At 32.5% G+C, this 16,952-nt stretch overlaps 1 protein-coding gene across 14 annotated transcripts in view; it reads left to right on the plus strand.

Moving 5' to 3' along the window:
• The window catches only part of PCNX1 (pecanex 1), a 163,730-nt gene that overhangs the window by 73,308 nt on the left and 73,470 nt on the right, over positions 1-16,952 (plus strand). For 11 of the 14 annotated variants that reach the window (XM_038545108.1, XM_038545114.1, XM_038545110.1 and 8 more), the window contains 3 exons: positions 2,306-2,490; positions 14,842-14,932; positions 16,387-16,444. In XM_038545108.1, the coding sequence (XP_038401036.1) occupies positions 2,306-2,490; positions 14,842-14,932; positions 16,387-16,444 (334 nt within the window). The remainder of the gene's footprint in view (positions 1-2,305; positions 2,491-14,841; positions 14,933-16,386; positions 16,445-16,952) is intronic. The other 3 variants (XM_038545117.1, XM_038545118.1, XM_038545121.1) reach the window with 1 other exon arrangement.

The raw sequence follows: 16,952 nt of genomic DNA on the forward strand, positions 1-16,952 counted from the left end.
TTATTGGTTAGATAAAGTACAACCTGCCAGGAGTAGTGTTCCTACCAACTTCTGCAAAAATGATAGACTTTTTTGTTGTTGAAGGATTTTGAAATCAGGAATTTAAGGGACGTAACATTTATGCCTAGCTTTTGATGTTCAGAAACTTGACGGCCACACAGATTTTCACTTGTTTCTTTGGTTTCTTTATTCTGGAGTTGATTTCCATGTGTTGCCTGTTATTTTGAAAACCTTTTTATATATTTGGATATGGTTGAGGATTACTGTATTCTCAAATGTGCTCACAGTAAAATACATCTTTACTGTTATATACCACCTTTGACTTTAAGTGAAAAAAAAAGTATAGGAAAATTTGTTTGTTGAGTACATATCGTATAAAGTTCTTCTGTCTTCTGAATCAGAAAGGACCTAGTACTTGAACTACTTAAAGGTTTTATTCATTAGAATTTTCTCCCTTGCGAAATTTGGTCATTTATGTAAGGTTTTGTGGATAACTTTGGATAGATTTTTGAGGAAGAATAGCAGACTTATTATGTATGTATAGAAGATACAACCATATTTAATTAGTTTCCAAGATCATCTCTTGATTTATGTTGATTGTACAAAGATTCTACTCCAAAGAAGTTAAAACACTCATCATTAATTGCTTTAAAAAAATAATACAAGTAAGCATCGACAAGTCAGCATTGTTTAGATTTCGTTTTTTTTCATGGATTCTGTATATTCCTCTGCCCTACCTAGAATATATACTTTTCTTTGGCTCTAAAAGAAGCCTGAAATGTGAATGTTCCAGATAGTGATGGCTAATAGAACTTTCTGTGGTGGTGGATATCTGTATAATTCACACTGTCCAGTGTGGTGGACACTTGATACTAGCTCCTGCCCACTCTGGTAGGTTTTAGCTATGGCAGCCACAGGCTACTTTGTGTGGAGGAAAGGAACTAAGATTTAAGTTTAGGTAGTCACGTGTGGTTACTGTATCAGATAGTGTAATTCCAGAGTATATTCTGTTGCCATAACCACAGGCTTTAGCAACATAAGCAATATTTTCTACTTAGTCTTTTATTATATGGTTACTTCAAATTACAGCTCTTTTCACAGTCTGTGCAGATAAGTTTTATAGGCATCATAGAAGCCATTGCATTGAATTCAAAACATTAGAAGTTGATACTCAAGAAAATGATAGAGTAATTGAATGAGGCTCTCCTAAGCAGCATTCTTTTTTTTTTCTAAAAGTGTAATTTAATAACAATGCAGAGTTACTTTGAACCTCATGTAGAGAATGACATATAATAAGTCATGAGTTTCATTACTTTAAATTTGAGTATTATATGAAGAACATTAAAATTCATAATATTTTAAAATAAACATCTAAAATATAAAATGAGTTAATATAATAGTTTCTTAATCATAGATTTTTAGATGATTTTTATAATTTTAATAAATGACAAAACAAAATACTAAGTATTTTAAAAACTCTAAGATTTTAAAAAGACTGTAATAAACCCTGAGAAATGACTGGTTTTCAAATTACTTTTAAGATTTTCTAAAATGATGGGTTCTTGTTATTGAAACAATGAAATGGATCAGAGGAAGGTAGTAGCATGTATACAGAGCCTGTGGCCTTCTTTAAAAAATATGTAGGCTTTTCACAGAAAAAATATTTAATAAATTCATCACTCTTCCAGCATCCCAGCATCATTTGTATTTCACTTGGTTGAGTCGGTGTTTGTTACTCTGCTTCTCTCGCATTAGTTTGTGATTTTCCTTTGATTCAAAATTGTCACTTTGGTTGCATTTGATAAAGATTCTTTGGTTCTCAAGTGTATAAAACCTTTGTTTTATTGTGACTCCGAGATGCCAGGATATTTGAAAGAAGAATTCTAAAATTCTTATAAAGGTTATAAATAAAAGTACATATTTAAACTGAAAAAGAGGATTTATTTGTCAGGGACCAGCTACAACCCACATATATTTAACATGCTTGTATTTCTTTGCTGCTTTCTTTGTCCTCGTACTAGAATTTTGTTGGCTTGCTGTGGGAAAAAGTCACAGATTGATTAGCTTACATGTACATTAAATGTTTGCTGTGTTCATCACTATGAATCAGATTTCTAAGGATTGGAAGATTTAAGGGCCCAGTATAATCTGTGTATTTTACAAAGTTTGTTAGCTCTTTCTTAGGTTATGTTGAAAAAAAAATCAGGTTATGTTTCGAAATCAGTTTTCTATATTGACTTCATTCTAGCTGTTGTTTTTTTCTTTTCTTCCCTGTAATGTCTCCCCAATCCATGTTTTTTCCTAGCCTTCAAGATGGTCAGCAAGGCCAGCAGTCCACAGCCCAGGTCAGAGTCCAGCCCCGCCCCCCTTCCCAGGCTGCAGTGCTCAGTGCTAGTGCCTCCTTGCTGGTGAGAAATGGGAGTGTCCACTTAGAAGCCTCACATGACAATGCATCTGCTGTAGGCGGCAGCAGTTTGCACGATGAACTTGGTATGCAGGCCTTCTGTAATCTTGGTGGTAAAAAACTTGAATGCAGCAGATAATGGGTAACAATGATTGTTGTTCTTTTGTGAGATAGGTTTCTTTGGAACTATGCATAAGAGCACTTGTTATAGGATATGTCCTGTGTGTGAGGAAAATTTGACTTGCTTTCCCCTTTTTTGTTTCTCTCAACATTTATTCTACATTTTTTTTGAGCATGTCTATTACTGATAGGTAGTTAAAAGGATTAACAAATGTTTATGCATTAGTGTTCTCTTATAATGTGTCGGGCAATTCTGTTATTCTTTGGCACTTGTACCATGTAGGAAATGTTGATTTTTTTTTAAAAAAGTTATTTTGTTTAAACCTTAATTTCTTTGAATTCGCTGAACATGCTGCAGGAAAGGCAAAAGGCAAAAATACTTTCTAATGGTGTGTTTCTAGAGAACCTTTCTTTTGGGTGTTCTATATTTCACTTCGGTGTCTGTCACCTGAAACAGACTTACTATACTCTTAAATGCAGTACTCAGGGTGCCATGGCTCTCTACTACTATCAATAACTATATCAAGTTTTTTCTTTTTCCTATTAATATATCTATAAATATAAGTTATTAAGTAGTTAATGCTCAGAGGAGGTGGTATAGTTTAAAATCTCATTAATGCATATCCACTTAAATACCTATTTTGTCCCTTAAAGACAGTATTTTATACTGTTTTGGTTTCTGTTTCTCTATATAATCCATCTTTCTTGTGTTCAGAATGTAGATTAATAACATTTAAGTCAATACAATGAAGAAAATTTTGGTATAAAAAACACACAGTTGAAGGCATTACATTTGCTCACCGTGATTTTGTTTATCCATGTTTAGAACTGCATTTCATTTATAAAGATGATAATCCACTTGACACTTTGGGTGGAAGGATGTGCAGTGTAATGGGCTCTTTATTGACTCTTCCTATTTTGTAAAAATCCTTATTAGTTCCAGAGAATTAACAAGTATTAGATATGCATATTGATGAAAATAATTATCTTTAGCAAATCTTAGGGAAACTTGAAAATGGTCACTAAAAGAGAAGGCAATAAAACATTGAGATTTTAGAGTGCTTTTGCTTTTGCATTTATAATTTGAAAAAGCAAAGGAGTTTATTAGGGTCCTCAGTTTTACTTGTGTTGAAATAGTGATACTTTTTTTAGTTGCAAATATATTCAATTAATGTCTTTCACTATTTCTCTCAGATTAACCCAAAGTCTTTAGGAACAGAGGATTTATCAGTTTGTGCATATAAAATTATAGTGCTATCACTGTTGCCCTTTGGGTCTCTGGTAGTAGATTTGCTAAAAAAAAAAAAAAGCTTAATTTTGATCCATTTTGGATTTTTTTTACTTCTGTCAAATGGAGCATAAAATGATGCAGTAGATGATTTTCCTCTATGAAACCTAACCTACTCGAAAAACTTGGTAAGAGAGCCTTTGTTGTAAAATACCATCCTTAATCCACTTGCAGGTTATTAAGAATATGTGCATTCATGAACTCTACACAGTTCTGAAGATGAAGGTGACTTTAGCATCTGTGGGTGAATATTCAGAATGTTGTCTTGAAATTTGGATTTTTTTCTGATTGTTGGCCTGTGGTAGCTGGATGCTGCCAAATTGAATGTATTGTGATAATTAGCACAAAACAAGCAATCGGTTGGACAGTGTATACCTGTTCCATAGTAAATGAAATTGGCCAAAAAAATCCTGAAAATGGGCTGAAGTTGAACTTAAAGGATTGGGTAGAGACACTGATTTTTGTAATACATTCCACTAGAATATTTTTGTTGCAAGGTTTAATTTCTACATTATAGTTAACAGTAGTAAGATAATTTTAGATAAATGAATTTGGATACTATATACTCAGATGTTAAAGTTAGTCTTAATATTCCCTAAAAAAATGAAGTATTCAGAAATAATTGTTTCCAAATTTAGCTGCTTCAGTTGAAAATTTAAGTGTATAATATTTACACGTGAAAATGTATATATACACAAAATATGTTTATATAAAACATTCAAACTATATATATACATTTTTACATATATATGTTTTAGTGCATATAAGTGTTTGCCTCTGTACACATGTATAGGTAATAATTGGCTGTTTAAGCAGAGGCATAGCTTTGTGGATTAAAGGAAACTTGCAGTCAGGCACTGTTTAATTCTAAGCCTAGGTAGTTTTCCTTAACTGTTTTCTACATCTTTACTTTGTGGTGCCATAGTAGATAACCACATTTATTTCCTATATGAAGCTCTGAGAATCCTTATTTCTCTTTTGAATTTTAACTAGTGCTTCAAGGCTACCAAGTAACATTAGACATGGTGGAAAAATTCACTGAAGATAGTATTTTATGGATTTTATTAGTAGCTTTTTCAGCAGATGAGACTATTTTCAGCATACTTAACTCAGCAGGCATAATTGGTAATCATAATTAATGTTAAAAACTGAATTATAAGTATATAATTTAGAACCTAGTTGGAAAAATTTGGGTGGTTTTCTTTCTTATTTATAGACTTCTGTGCAAAATAAAAAAGGTTCAAGTGATGTAAGTGACAGATAAGTTTTGAAGTTAACACTTGAAAAAGGCAATTACTATCTAAGAATTTCTCAAATCTTCAGTGTAACCTGTTACTTTTTTTTTTAAACACATCTTAAAGGTTAATTTCCTTCTCAGTAGTCTTTTAGTGGACTCATTTTTTTGCAGTTGATTTCCTCCTATATTCTGAATTAAGTTGCAGTTACACTTAATAAAATAAGCTGTGCTTAGTGCCCAGATAAGTCACTTGGGAGACTGAATTCAGGTAGCCTTAAAGTTCTATATCTTATAAGCTTTTCCTATGAAACTTGACAATTCCTTCACAGTTTTTATGTTAATCTCAGCATCCTCTTATAAATTAAGACTAATAAATTGATATAATGATGCCTGTATTGTTGATAATTAAATTCTTTAATATGTAGCTCATCTCAGAGGAGATGTTCTAGATAAGGTCTGGTAAAGCAGGAAAATTTATGTGGTTTTTTCTTTTTCCTGTGTATGAAATTAGCTGTGGTCAGTGGTGAGGATATGCTTTGAAAAAGTATATATAAAATTACATAAAATGCTCATGTAAAAAATAAACTGGTATAGACAAGAAATAAGGACAAATTTGTATCTATATTTAAAATATAAAATATGTAAATATCATAGGTGATAGTCTTTTGATGAATTTAAGACTTTCTTAATTTCATTAATGCATTAGAGGTTTAAAAAGTAATGTGTGAGTTGATTTTTCTAAGGTTTTCTTTTGTTTCATTGCTATGCAAGGATTGACAAAGAAGGTATTCTTTGAGATAATCTGCTTTACTACAGAATTTATTAACTTGAAAATGTGGTCAGCTCTAGAGAAAGTCTTAAATCTGGCTATACCCTATTGCCCTTTTTATTAAGCAGTTTATAACAGCTATGCATTATTAAGCAGAAAAATGATTTGGAGGCTTTTAAATTTTTTACTTTAAAAAACAGAGGCTTAGATGGTACTTTCAGTGATTTTTATTAGAGTTAGTCTTGGTATTTAAAAAAGGTTATATATATTTATGTACTAGTCTTAGCATTTTGTGCTACATTATAGGCACTTTTCCTTGTTACTATAAATACAGTTATGAGGGTATAAGGGATCTGATTCTATACTTCAATGCCCTGTGTTATGGCAGATCATTTTCATTTATCTAAACAAAGAGTCTTTTTGTAGCAACCTTGACCTTGTCCTTTATTGTTCTTCATTGTTATTTTTAAGTACAAAAAAAAATACTGAATTCTATTTTATTTTTTGGGGGGAAGAGTGCAACACAAAGTAAATATAAATGAAGGTAAATGTTTATTTTTATTGAAGCAGTAAAAATCCTTTATTATAGCTAAAAGGAAGAAGTGTTAATAAGTTTGGGGATATATTCTTCCTTTTGATAAAGTTAGAATGTGCTTTTCCCATTCTTAGGAATATAAGTTTAGAAATAGAAAATATAATGAAAGTGAAGTCATCTGTAATTTCATCACTTAGAGATATTCGCTTTGAAATTTTTAATTTTTTCCTTCCTGTCTTTTTTTAATGCATACAATTATATACTTTTCTGAAACGTACTTGGGATCATGATGTGTGACTTTTGTGCTACTGTATGAGTTTTGTATCTTGCTTTTTTCACTTAGCATGTGTGTAATTTACCCATGTTATTAATTGTTCTTTAATTTGTTTGTGACAGCAAAGTATTTTCTCTCTTAAATCTCCATGAAAGGCAGTGTAGCATAATAGACTCCAGAGTCAGACTTCATGGATTCCAATCTACACTCTGCTGCTTACTAGCTGTGTGACCTTTTTCAAGTTATTTTCTCTCCCTGTGTATCAGTTTCCTCATTTATCAAAGGGTCAGTAGAGGTTTATGGTGAGGATTATATCTATTAAAATGTGCAAAGCAATTAGAACAGTGCCTGGCAATAATAATTCAATTACATAAATAATCATTGCTATCATTATTATTAACATTATTTAATCATAATATATGCTTTAGGCATTTTGTAGAAGATAACTAGAGAAGATAACTGGGTCTGGTTGAGATATCCAGTTTGTTTTTTTGCTTGTCCATGTTGTGAAGAACTAACTAAAGTACTAGACTAGATTATCTACTTTTGAATATGAACATTTTTAAGATTCTAAGTTAAACCTGATTAATATATGCATTAACTGAAATCTAGGTTGGATTCTTCAGTGGAGGACACCATCCCCCTAGCCCCTCACCAGTCACTTACTGAAATAAAAGAGAAGTTTGCATGTCTCTCAAACAGTTTAATGGGAGCTATCCCTAGCAGATGGATTGGTTCTGTTATCTTCCACATGTGGCTTCCCTGCTGGTCCATGGTAACTGTTCTAGTTATTGACTTTATCTGAAAAACAGGAAGGGGAGGTATTGCTAAAAACTGTAATAACAGTTAGCCTGTATCTTTCACATTGTGACTTGAGACATGTGCCTGTCACTTTCTCCCACCTCCTGTGGGCCTATACATAGTCATACGGCAACTTCTAGCTGCAGGACAGGCTAGCTAGCAAATGTCCCTAACTAGGTGGACATAAGCCCAGCTGAGATTCAGTGAGGAGAAGGTCATATGAAAAGGAAGAGGAAAGGATGAATACTGGAGGTCAGTCATCAGTCTTTGCCACAATAAGCACTTCAAATCAGTAAGATAAAGATTAATAACTAGAAAAGTTGAGAGTTTAAAAAATAAAATGGTTTGCAATCATAGGGAAATAGTTCACTTTACTCAATTTTTTAAATTGCAAATTAAAAACAAGGTTGAGATATTTTTTTCTTTGAATGTGTAGTATGTCTATTATTGGAAAAGGTCTGAAGATTAAATGTTTTTGGAGGGCAGTTTAGAACTATAGACTAAAGGGATCCCTGGGTGGCGCAGCGGTTTGGCGCCTGCCTTTGGCCCAGGGCGTGATCCTGGAGACCCGGGATCGAATCCCACATCAGGCTCCCGGTGCATGGAGCCTGCTTCTCCCTCTGCCTGTGTCTCTGCGCCTCTCTCTCTCTCTCTGTGACTATCATAAATTAAAAAAAAAAAAAAAAAAAAAGAACTATAGACTAAAAATGCTGACAGCTGTTAATCTACATATTTTACAAACTGGCAAAGATATATGTACATGGATATTCATTGTAGCATTGCTTGTAATTTTGAAAACCTTAAGCAATCTAAATGCCTATTATTAGAGAACTCCTAAAAGAAATATTACATAAACATAGTATAATACTTAGAACTTGATGCATCTTTATTATTGATATGAAAAGTTTTAAGCTAGTTAATAAACAAAAGTAAATTTTAGAAAGTCTATATGAGGAGAGGGATCCACTTGTCTTAGAAAAACATACACAAAAATTATTCATGAGAACACAGTGGTTATCTCTAAGGAGTGGGGAACTTTTTTTCATTTTATATACTACTTTGATGACACAGTATTTTTAGAAATGAAATGCATAAACAAAAGAACAAATATCACTCTCCAAAATCTTGATTTATATTTTGTAGGAATTCCATGTATTGTCTCATACTCTTCCATCTACTTAGACTTTTACCTGACCAGTCTTTTTTTCTTTGTTTTTAAATCAATTTTATTGATACATAATTTAGGTGTGATAAATTGCATCCATTTAACATCTACAATTGATGAGTTGTAACAGATGTGCACATCTGTGAAATACTACAATGGACATACATTTCTATCATCTTCAAAAGATTCTTTGTTGCCTCCATTGTAATCCATCCCTCCTCCACCCCTGCCACAGGCAGCCGCTGCATTCTTTGTCATTATTGTTTTCCCTGTTTTAGGAGTTCATATAAATGCAGTTGTAACATGGCCTTTTGCACCTGATGTGATACTTTTGAGTTCATCATGTTGCATGAGTTAGTTTATTCTTTTTTGGGATGAGTATTATTCCATTGTATAAGCATATGTATATTGTATATCCATTCATCTGATAGGCGTTTGTGTTGTTTCCAGATTTGGGCCATTGTTAATAAAACTTAACTGTCTTCAGAAGTGGTTTTACATTCTCACCAGCAGTGTATATGAATTGTGCTTGTTCCCATTCTTGACCCCGTTTGTTATTGTTGGCCTTTAAAGTTTTGGACCCAGTGATTTTTTATCTTATTTGTAGTTTAAATTTGCATTTCTCTTAGAACTAAGGAAGATGGGCATCTTTTGATGTGTTAACTGGTTATACATATATCTTCTTTGTGAAATGTGTCCAAATATTTTGTTCACTTTTAAAATTGGGTTGTTTTATTATTGAAGTGTCAGGTTTTTTGATATTTTAGATGTAACTAATTTGTCAGATACAAGTTACAAATATTTTCTTCCATTCTGTAGCTTGCCTTTTTGTTTACCTGATTATTTGTAATGTCATCAATATTTTTGTTGTGTTGTAGATTTTACCAAGATAAGGATATTCCTTTGAAAAAAAAATGTTAGCAGATGATGAAATCATAGCAGAATATGAACTTACCCATTCACTTTTGGAAGGTTCACCTGATCTGGGGGTTAGGCAGTGAGAATGGAGACTTAAAGAACTGAGACTTGTGGTGTTAAGTCAGAATTAGAAGACAATGGCCATGTCAGTAAAGCATATCAGTATATAAATCTATTTTACTGTTGCCAAGCGATAGAGACCTCAAAAACTCTCTTCTAAACCATTAGCCTCTTTCTTCTCATACCTGCTCTTTTCCTTATTCTTCTGTTTGAAGAACCTAGCATAGTGTTGAACATCCCAGGAAGAAAGACTGATTCTCAGTATTTAAACTTTTAATTACAAATAGCATAGTGATTTGATTACCATTGTAGTACAGTAGTTAAAGAGTTTTTAGAAGCCTACAGCTTTCTGTCCAGGACAGGGGTTAGCAATGGCCCATGGGGTAAATCCATTCAGCTTGATGCTTATTTTTATAAATGAAGTAAAATAAACAAATGTTATGTGTGTTCTGTGGCTGCTTTCATGTTACAGTGGCAGTCATATTATTGCATCTGACCGTCTGGCCCACAAAGCCTAAAGTATTTCTTTTCTGGACTTCTATAGATTAAGTTTGCTAACCCCTGGTCTATGGAGGAACAAGTCCATTAACCTATAAGCAGAAATAAAATGAGCTATTTCTGTCAAAATGAAAACTCATGTTTCCTCGGAGACTCCTAGGTACCATTAATGAAGATAAGGATGGTGCTATCCAGGAAACTGGAACTAGTCTTAAAGGTCTTGTCTCTTAAAAATATAGTAACATATTCATTGAAAGAGCATTGTGAACACAATACACCTCACATCAGAAATAAGCACTTTTTGTGGAATACTTAAGTTAGTCATGTAGATGTGTGTGGTCCTCTAACAGCCTTCTAAAAAGCACTATATAAAGCTGCCTCCCTTGTGTCTGGCTTTGCTCTTATAGCAACTTCTAAGAGTTACTATTAGAAAAAAGAGAGATAGTTTAATAGCATACCAGGATTAGGCTTAGAGGATGCAGAATTAACAGAGGTGAGAAAGAAGGTCCAAAGAAAGAAATCAAGAAATGTAAGAAGCCTCCTTTGTTGTTGGTACTGGGAGGATTAGAAAAATCCTGCAGATGATCTGTCCTAGTCACTACCTCTTTCCAAGGGACATAAATGAGAGAAGTAACATCAAGAGTGCAATAGGGGTTTCCTAGCTGAGTGAGCAATCTTCATACAGTTTGTGCCAGGTAGTAAGGAATTTTATTGAAAGGATGAGTTAGAGAATCCCCTTGATTTCTCATGCTTTTTATCAGTGTAATGCCAGTGTTTGAGTTTGTCTGCTGCACCATTCATGATTTCAGGGAAGTGTTTCGAGTGTCCTTTTCTTTAAATCAGTATCTAATTTTACTCATCTTCCTGTTGTTCATCACTTATTTATTCACTTAATGGTTGTTTGAAATTCTCCTACCTAAAAAAATGGTTTTGTGCAATGAAATGTAATTTTTTTAGGCATTAGCAATCTATTGAACATTCAAAACCAAGAAATACCAGATACCTTAACTTTTTTTTCTTTATCTGTAGAGGTGCTGTCTTGTGGCCAATACCATTAAGCCTGAAATTCCAGCCCCCAGTCTTGTTTATTTTGTCAGAAAGTAATTGTTTTCTTTTAAAATCATGACAGAGCCATTCTGTCAGATATAATTAATTATGACCTGGGAGTTGACTATGATGAGATAACTTAGTTTTTAATCCTAATTCAAAAAAAAAATTTTAAAAATCCTAATTCATGTGAGAAAGACACATTTCATTGATATTCTCCTCAATTTATATTACTTGTAGTACAGTAGTTAAAGAGGTTTTAGAAGCCTAAGGTTTTTGGTCCAGGACAGGGGTTAACAATGGCCCATTGATTTTTTGAAAAAAATCAATACTTAGTCTTTTTCTTAATAGGGAGTAAAATAAAAATAGGATTATTAATTAAAGCCACATTTTACTTTGCACCTCAAGGATAACTACCTTATGGTTTTAATCCTAAATGAAATATATATAAAATTGTTAACGTATGCTAAGGATATTTGTACTAATTTAGGATATTCTTAATCCTTTCTTAATCTTTTTAAACCGGGATCCCTGGGTGGCGCAGCGGTTTGGCGCCTGCCTTTGGCCCAGGGCGCGATCCTGGAGACCCGGGATCGAATCCCACATCGGGCTCCCGGTGCATGGAGCCTGCTTCTCCCTCTGCCTCTGTCTCTCTCTCTGTAACTATCATAAATAAATAAAAATTTAAAAAAAAAATCTTTTTAAACCAATAATAATATATGCTTCTTTATGTTTTGGTCATTTTTTAAGATGCTTTTAGTAGATAATTATACCTTAAAACATTACTAAGTTTTTCACTGAAACCTTAGGCTCTTTTTAGTGTAATTTTTTCCTGAGTTGTTGATCCTCTGAATAAAATTTGCTGCTTTTGAAGTAGTACTGGTTGCCAAGCCCAAAGATATAAGGGGAGACAGAGAATCTGTTCTTTTGGTGGACTTACATTAGGAATATTATAGCATGAAGCCTTTATTAGCTTATTCTGACCTAAACATGTTCTTAAAGTTTGTAAGTAGACAGAAGCTTCTTAAGAAAAAAAAAAAAAAAGCACTGTTGAAGTCATTGCACATTTGTTAAAATTATAGCCGCCTTTTTCATATATATATATATTTAATTTTATTATTTTAAAAAAGATTTTATTTATTTATTCATGAGAGACACACAGAGAGAGAGGCAGAGACATAGGCAGAGGGAGAAGCAGGCTTCAGCAGGGAGCCCAACGTTGGACTCGATCCCAGGTCTCCAGGATCAGGCCCTGGGCTGAAGGTGGCGCTAAACTGCTGAACCACCTAGGCTGCCCTCATAGATATATTTTATGCTTTGTTTAAATTTCTAAAATTTACAACTTTTTAGTCATTGGTTTATAAAGCATTCGGGTTCTAGATTTACATAGTAATAAAATTACTCAGCTTCTCTAGCTTTCTTTGTCTAAAAAGCTTTTTGGAGGGCATACTTTATTTTTATGTTTCTATTTATTTAAAATGCAACTATGTTTCCTGTGAGATATGTATACATAAAAGATAATATAGTTGTATAATGACTTAATGTTCTTTTAGTGTTTCATTTGAAAATTACAAAGAATAATATCTCTAGTCCATTTCAGTTGCATATAAATATTTATTATATTCATTATTCCCCAAACAGGACTTCTATTATTAAAAATCTGATACAATGTTTAATTACTTAATATATTTCAATAATTTAAATTCTATTGAATATAGTATTATTTCTAAAAATACACACAAATTAGGTGATATAAACACTTATATTTATCCATTCAGTTCTTACTGGATTTCACACATAGTAGCCAAGCCCTCCCAGCTCTTTGTTACTCTGTGATTTAGCCATTTACATGGGTTTATAATTCTGCATTTATGCAATCTGTGATTTTGATCAGATGTTTCTGTTTTCTATTAATATGAGCTAATTATAGTAGTACAGCCTATTTTTCATTTTCCATTGTAACTGAGGAAAGAGTACAGCATAAAAAAATCACAATTTAAAAATAATTTTGAAATCTTGGTCAAGCCAGTATTTTTAATATTTTTCTTCACTAAAAATTTCAGCAATCACCTTATCACTTCAAAAGTTTCTCAATAATACACTTAAGAAGAAGCCAAACAGACAGCTATTATTATTTCATTTTAGTCCATGAATCTGGTGTGTTTAGAGGTGCTAAGAGCGAATGATTCATGACTAAAAAGATGAGGGCGGCACATGGGGGTGGTAAAAAGCAGAGTTTTAGATAATCCACTTGCTGAATAATCCTCTGAAAAACAGCAAATGAAGAAAACATTTCACAGAATGCTTTTTTCCTCAATTTGTCACAGGAGTATATTATTCTGATTTGTAAAAAATGCTACTACAGAAAACATCATAATAAAATATTTGCATATTTTGACCCATAGAAAGTACTCAATCTTACTTAGTACTTTATAGATTCTAATCCTTTTATTTTATTTTATTTTTTTTGATTCTAATCCTTTTAAAGAATGAAATTATTATTGAAATGTATTGCTATCCCTTAGTTACAGGATTAGTATATTATGGGGCCTATTATTGTTATTTTTCAAGGATTTCATTTAAATAAGTCTTTATTGTATACTGTGTTTGCATTGTAGTCATCTAAGGGAGATCTTTTAGCCCTGACATCCTGTTGAAATTGCCTTTAAGATTCATCATGTTTATAACATCAATAAAAAATAATCAAAAGCAGCCTAAACTAGTCCTGGATGGTTGCAGTTATATACCTCATCTCATTGCCCTACTGGAAACTTATATTCATTTATTTATGCTCCTTACCACTGATGATCTCCCATGGGTTGTTAAAGTGAAGAACTCATTGCAATCTCCAGATTTTTAAAATTTCCCTATCAGAAATCATTTTATCTTACAGAGTTCATTTTAAGAGTTTTTAAAGTCTATATTCCTTTGCAACCAATGTAATTTCTAAACTTTTTTTTCAAATCTGTAGAGATATTTGGCTACAGCAAATGATATCCCTAAATTTTTTTCATAAAGTTCTTACAGACTCATGCAACTAGTAATGTTCATTAAATACTGTGATTTAATTATCACCAAATTTATTATACTTCATTCATAGAACTTCCCTAGATCTATTTTGACACTTCATTATTTCTTAGAAAACTAAGCATGATGATTATTAAGGAGGGCACTTGATGAGCATTAGGTGTTGTATATAAGTGATGGCTCACTAAATTCTGCACCTGAAACTAATATTACACTGTGTTAGCTAAACAAGACAAAAATAAAAAATAAAACACAACAAAAAAAACCCCAAAACTCTGAAGGTAACCTCAGAAATTTGTTGTCTTGCAGTTTGAGCTATCTTAAAACTTAAATAGCTTTCCAAATGGCCATGCACCAGTTGCAAAGTGGTCAGGTGCCTTTAAACATTAAATTAATTCATGTGATTACTTCAACTGAGAATGTCCTGGGAGGGGAAAAGAGGAGACTGGATTGCAAAGCTGACTTAAATCCCTTACTGTTAAAACCTGATTATGTATGTTGACATTTTGTCCTGCTGTTCAGCATTCCTTTTCAGTTCACATCATGCTGAATTACAGGCAGATCATTGTCTTAAAAATATTTTGGAGAAAGTTTATAGTACATTTTCTTAAATTGTAACAAGTTTGAAATGTAATGTTTCCAGATGGAAGAATTCTGAGTATTCTAATGGCTTTTTAAAAAAATCATTTGTTTGCTAGGTAAGTTCTCTTCTACGCTTTATGAGACTGGTGGCTGTGATATGTCACTTGTGAATTTTGAACCAGCTGCAAGAAGAGCATCCAATATCTGGTATGTGTGAAGTCATATTAGGAGACATATATTTGCCATGTTTAAGGCTTTTAGGCCTTGAAATGGAAAAGTTATTTTGAAAACATTTGTTCATGTTGGCTTAAATAATTTGTCTCTGTACATTTGTCTCCAAAGATTTAGGGTAGGACTTACTGCTCTGGAAAAAAGAAAGCATTATTCTTAAAACAAAAGCTGTTCTGTATTTTAAATAATTAACTTAAAATTCCCTGTAGATTTTATAGTGGGGGTGGTGGTTTCCCACAATTTCAAATTTAACTGTAAATTTCGTGCTACACACACACACTGCATGAGCAATAAAAAAGCTTATTTTAGAAAAGCTTATTAGAAAAATAATTATACAACTAAGTTCAAACTCATCAGTTCTCTTTGTGTAATTTAAAAGTTTTATTTCTATGTAAGGTTTTGGTCAAGTATCTTTTTACATAATCATTCTTATTTTGTTTTAAAATCTGTTTAATAGCTATAAGAAGAATTTCTTAAAATATGGGTCATATGTTACATTTAGTTTCTTTCTCTCCTTCCCTTATGAGGAAATGGCACTATAAGATAGAAAAGCACGTAAGAAATAGAAATCTGGATCGTGCAATCAGTTACAACTTAAAATTTTAATCTTATTCACCTAATCAAGTTGTTGCCTTGAAATCCTTTATTAAGTGATTAGCTCTCTTCTTTTACAGAGATTATTTGATTCCTATTTTGGGCCTTCTATTTAATAATGAGACATATCTATTTATATGTTATACACCTGTGGGCAGTTCACTTAGTTTTTAAAAAGTTTTTAGGGGCCATTTAAAGCATTAAGATCTTGCAGTCACTTAGCTTGCTGGAAAGATAAAACATGCTGGCTAAGCTTTTTGAGTCCAGTTTCAGAACTGACCCAGTTGAGAATGACCAAATTGGAGTGTTAGGTGATTTCTTAACAGTGGAAACGATAGAAAGATGGAGCAATGGAAACAGTTAAGTGTAATATAATTTAAGGTAAGAAGAGTTCCTTACACCGTAAATGTGGTCAGGTCTCAGGTTCAGAATCTAAACTTGACTGTGGAAATGGAATGTTCACATTCTAAGCTGTTGTATTACAGCTTAAATTTGTTGTGGCTCCAGGCAATATGTTAATTGCTTTCTTAAGCACTTCTCTCAAGAACTTTGTGGCAAGGCATACTATTATCCTATGTTACTCATGTGGACACAGATGTATAAAGGTTGGAAAACTTGTCCAAGATCTTTTTTAGCTAATGAAGAGATTTGAATGTAGGTACTGTGGCCCCAAGGCTATGCTCTTCATTACATCTGTAGGAAAATGCTATTTTGCATTTTGAAGTACATGGAAAAGTGAAGACAGTATAAATATCATCTAATTGTTAAAAGATTTATTTTTCTTTCTGTTTCTCGACAAGCTATTTATTCCATAAAGTTTTTTTATTTTATTTTAGTGACACGGATTCTCATGTATCCAGTTCTACCTCAGTTCGATTTTATCCACATGATGTGGTAGGTTTTCCTTTATTTTTATAAAATGATGTGTGTTTGATTAGCTATACAAATCAGAAAAGTTGAAATTATAAAATAATAAATTTTGTTGAAAACTATGGCAGAATCACCTTTGCTTTTCCATAGTGGATCTCTTCTTCTTGTAAGTTCTTTGTTAGGAAACAAACATCAAACACCATGAAGTTTCATTAGCTGTGTATGAATCAGTAATTACACTTTTGAGAATATGTAAAAGCCCTTTGTTCACTAGTGTCATAATCGGGTTGTGCCATTTGAAAACTTCACTTTGAAAATTATGACTTTGAATATTATTTGTTAGCTGTAACTCATGTAGCAGTGTATATGGGAAGCTTAATGATGATATCACTGTGTAAAATATATACCATGTGAGACATAGTGGGAATATTTTAAAAAGATGACAGTGCTTTTGTCCTCAAGATGTAAATACTGTATTTAGAACAGACAAAATAAATGAAATTCTTATATGGAACACATAAGAGATACATAT

The sequence above is a fragment of the Canis lupus genome, chromosome 8, assembly GCF_011100685.1.
Source record: "Canis lupus familiaris isolate Mischka breed German Shepherd chromosome 8, alternate assembly UU_Cfam_GSD_1.0, whole genome shotgun sequence".
Classification (NCBI taxonomy): domain Eukaryota; kingdom Metazoa; phylum Chordata; class Mammalia; order Carnivora; family Canidae; genus Canis; species Canis lupus.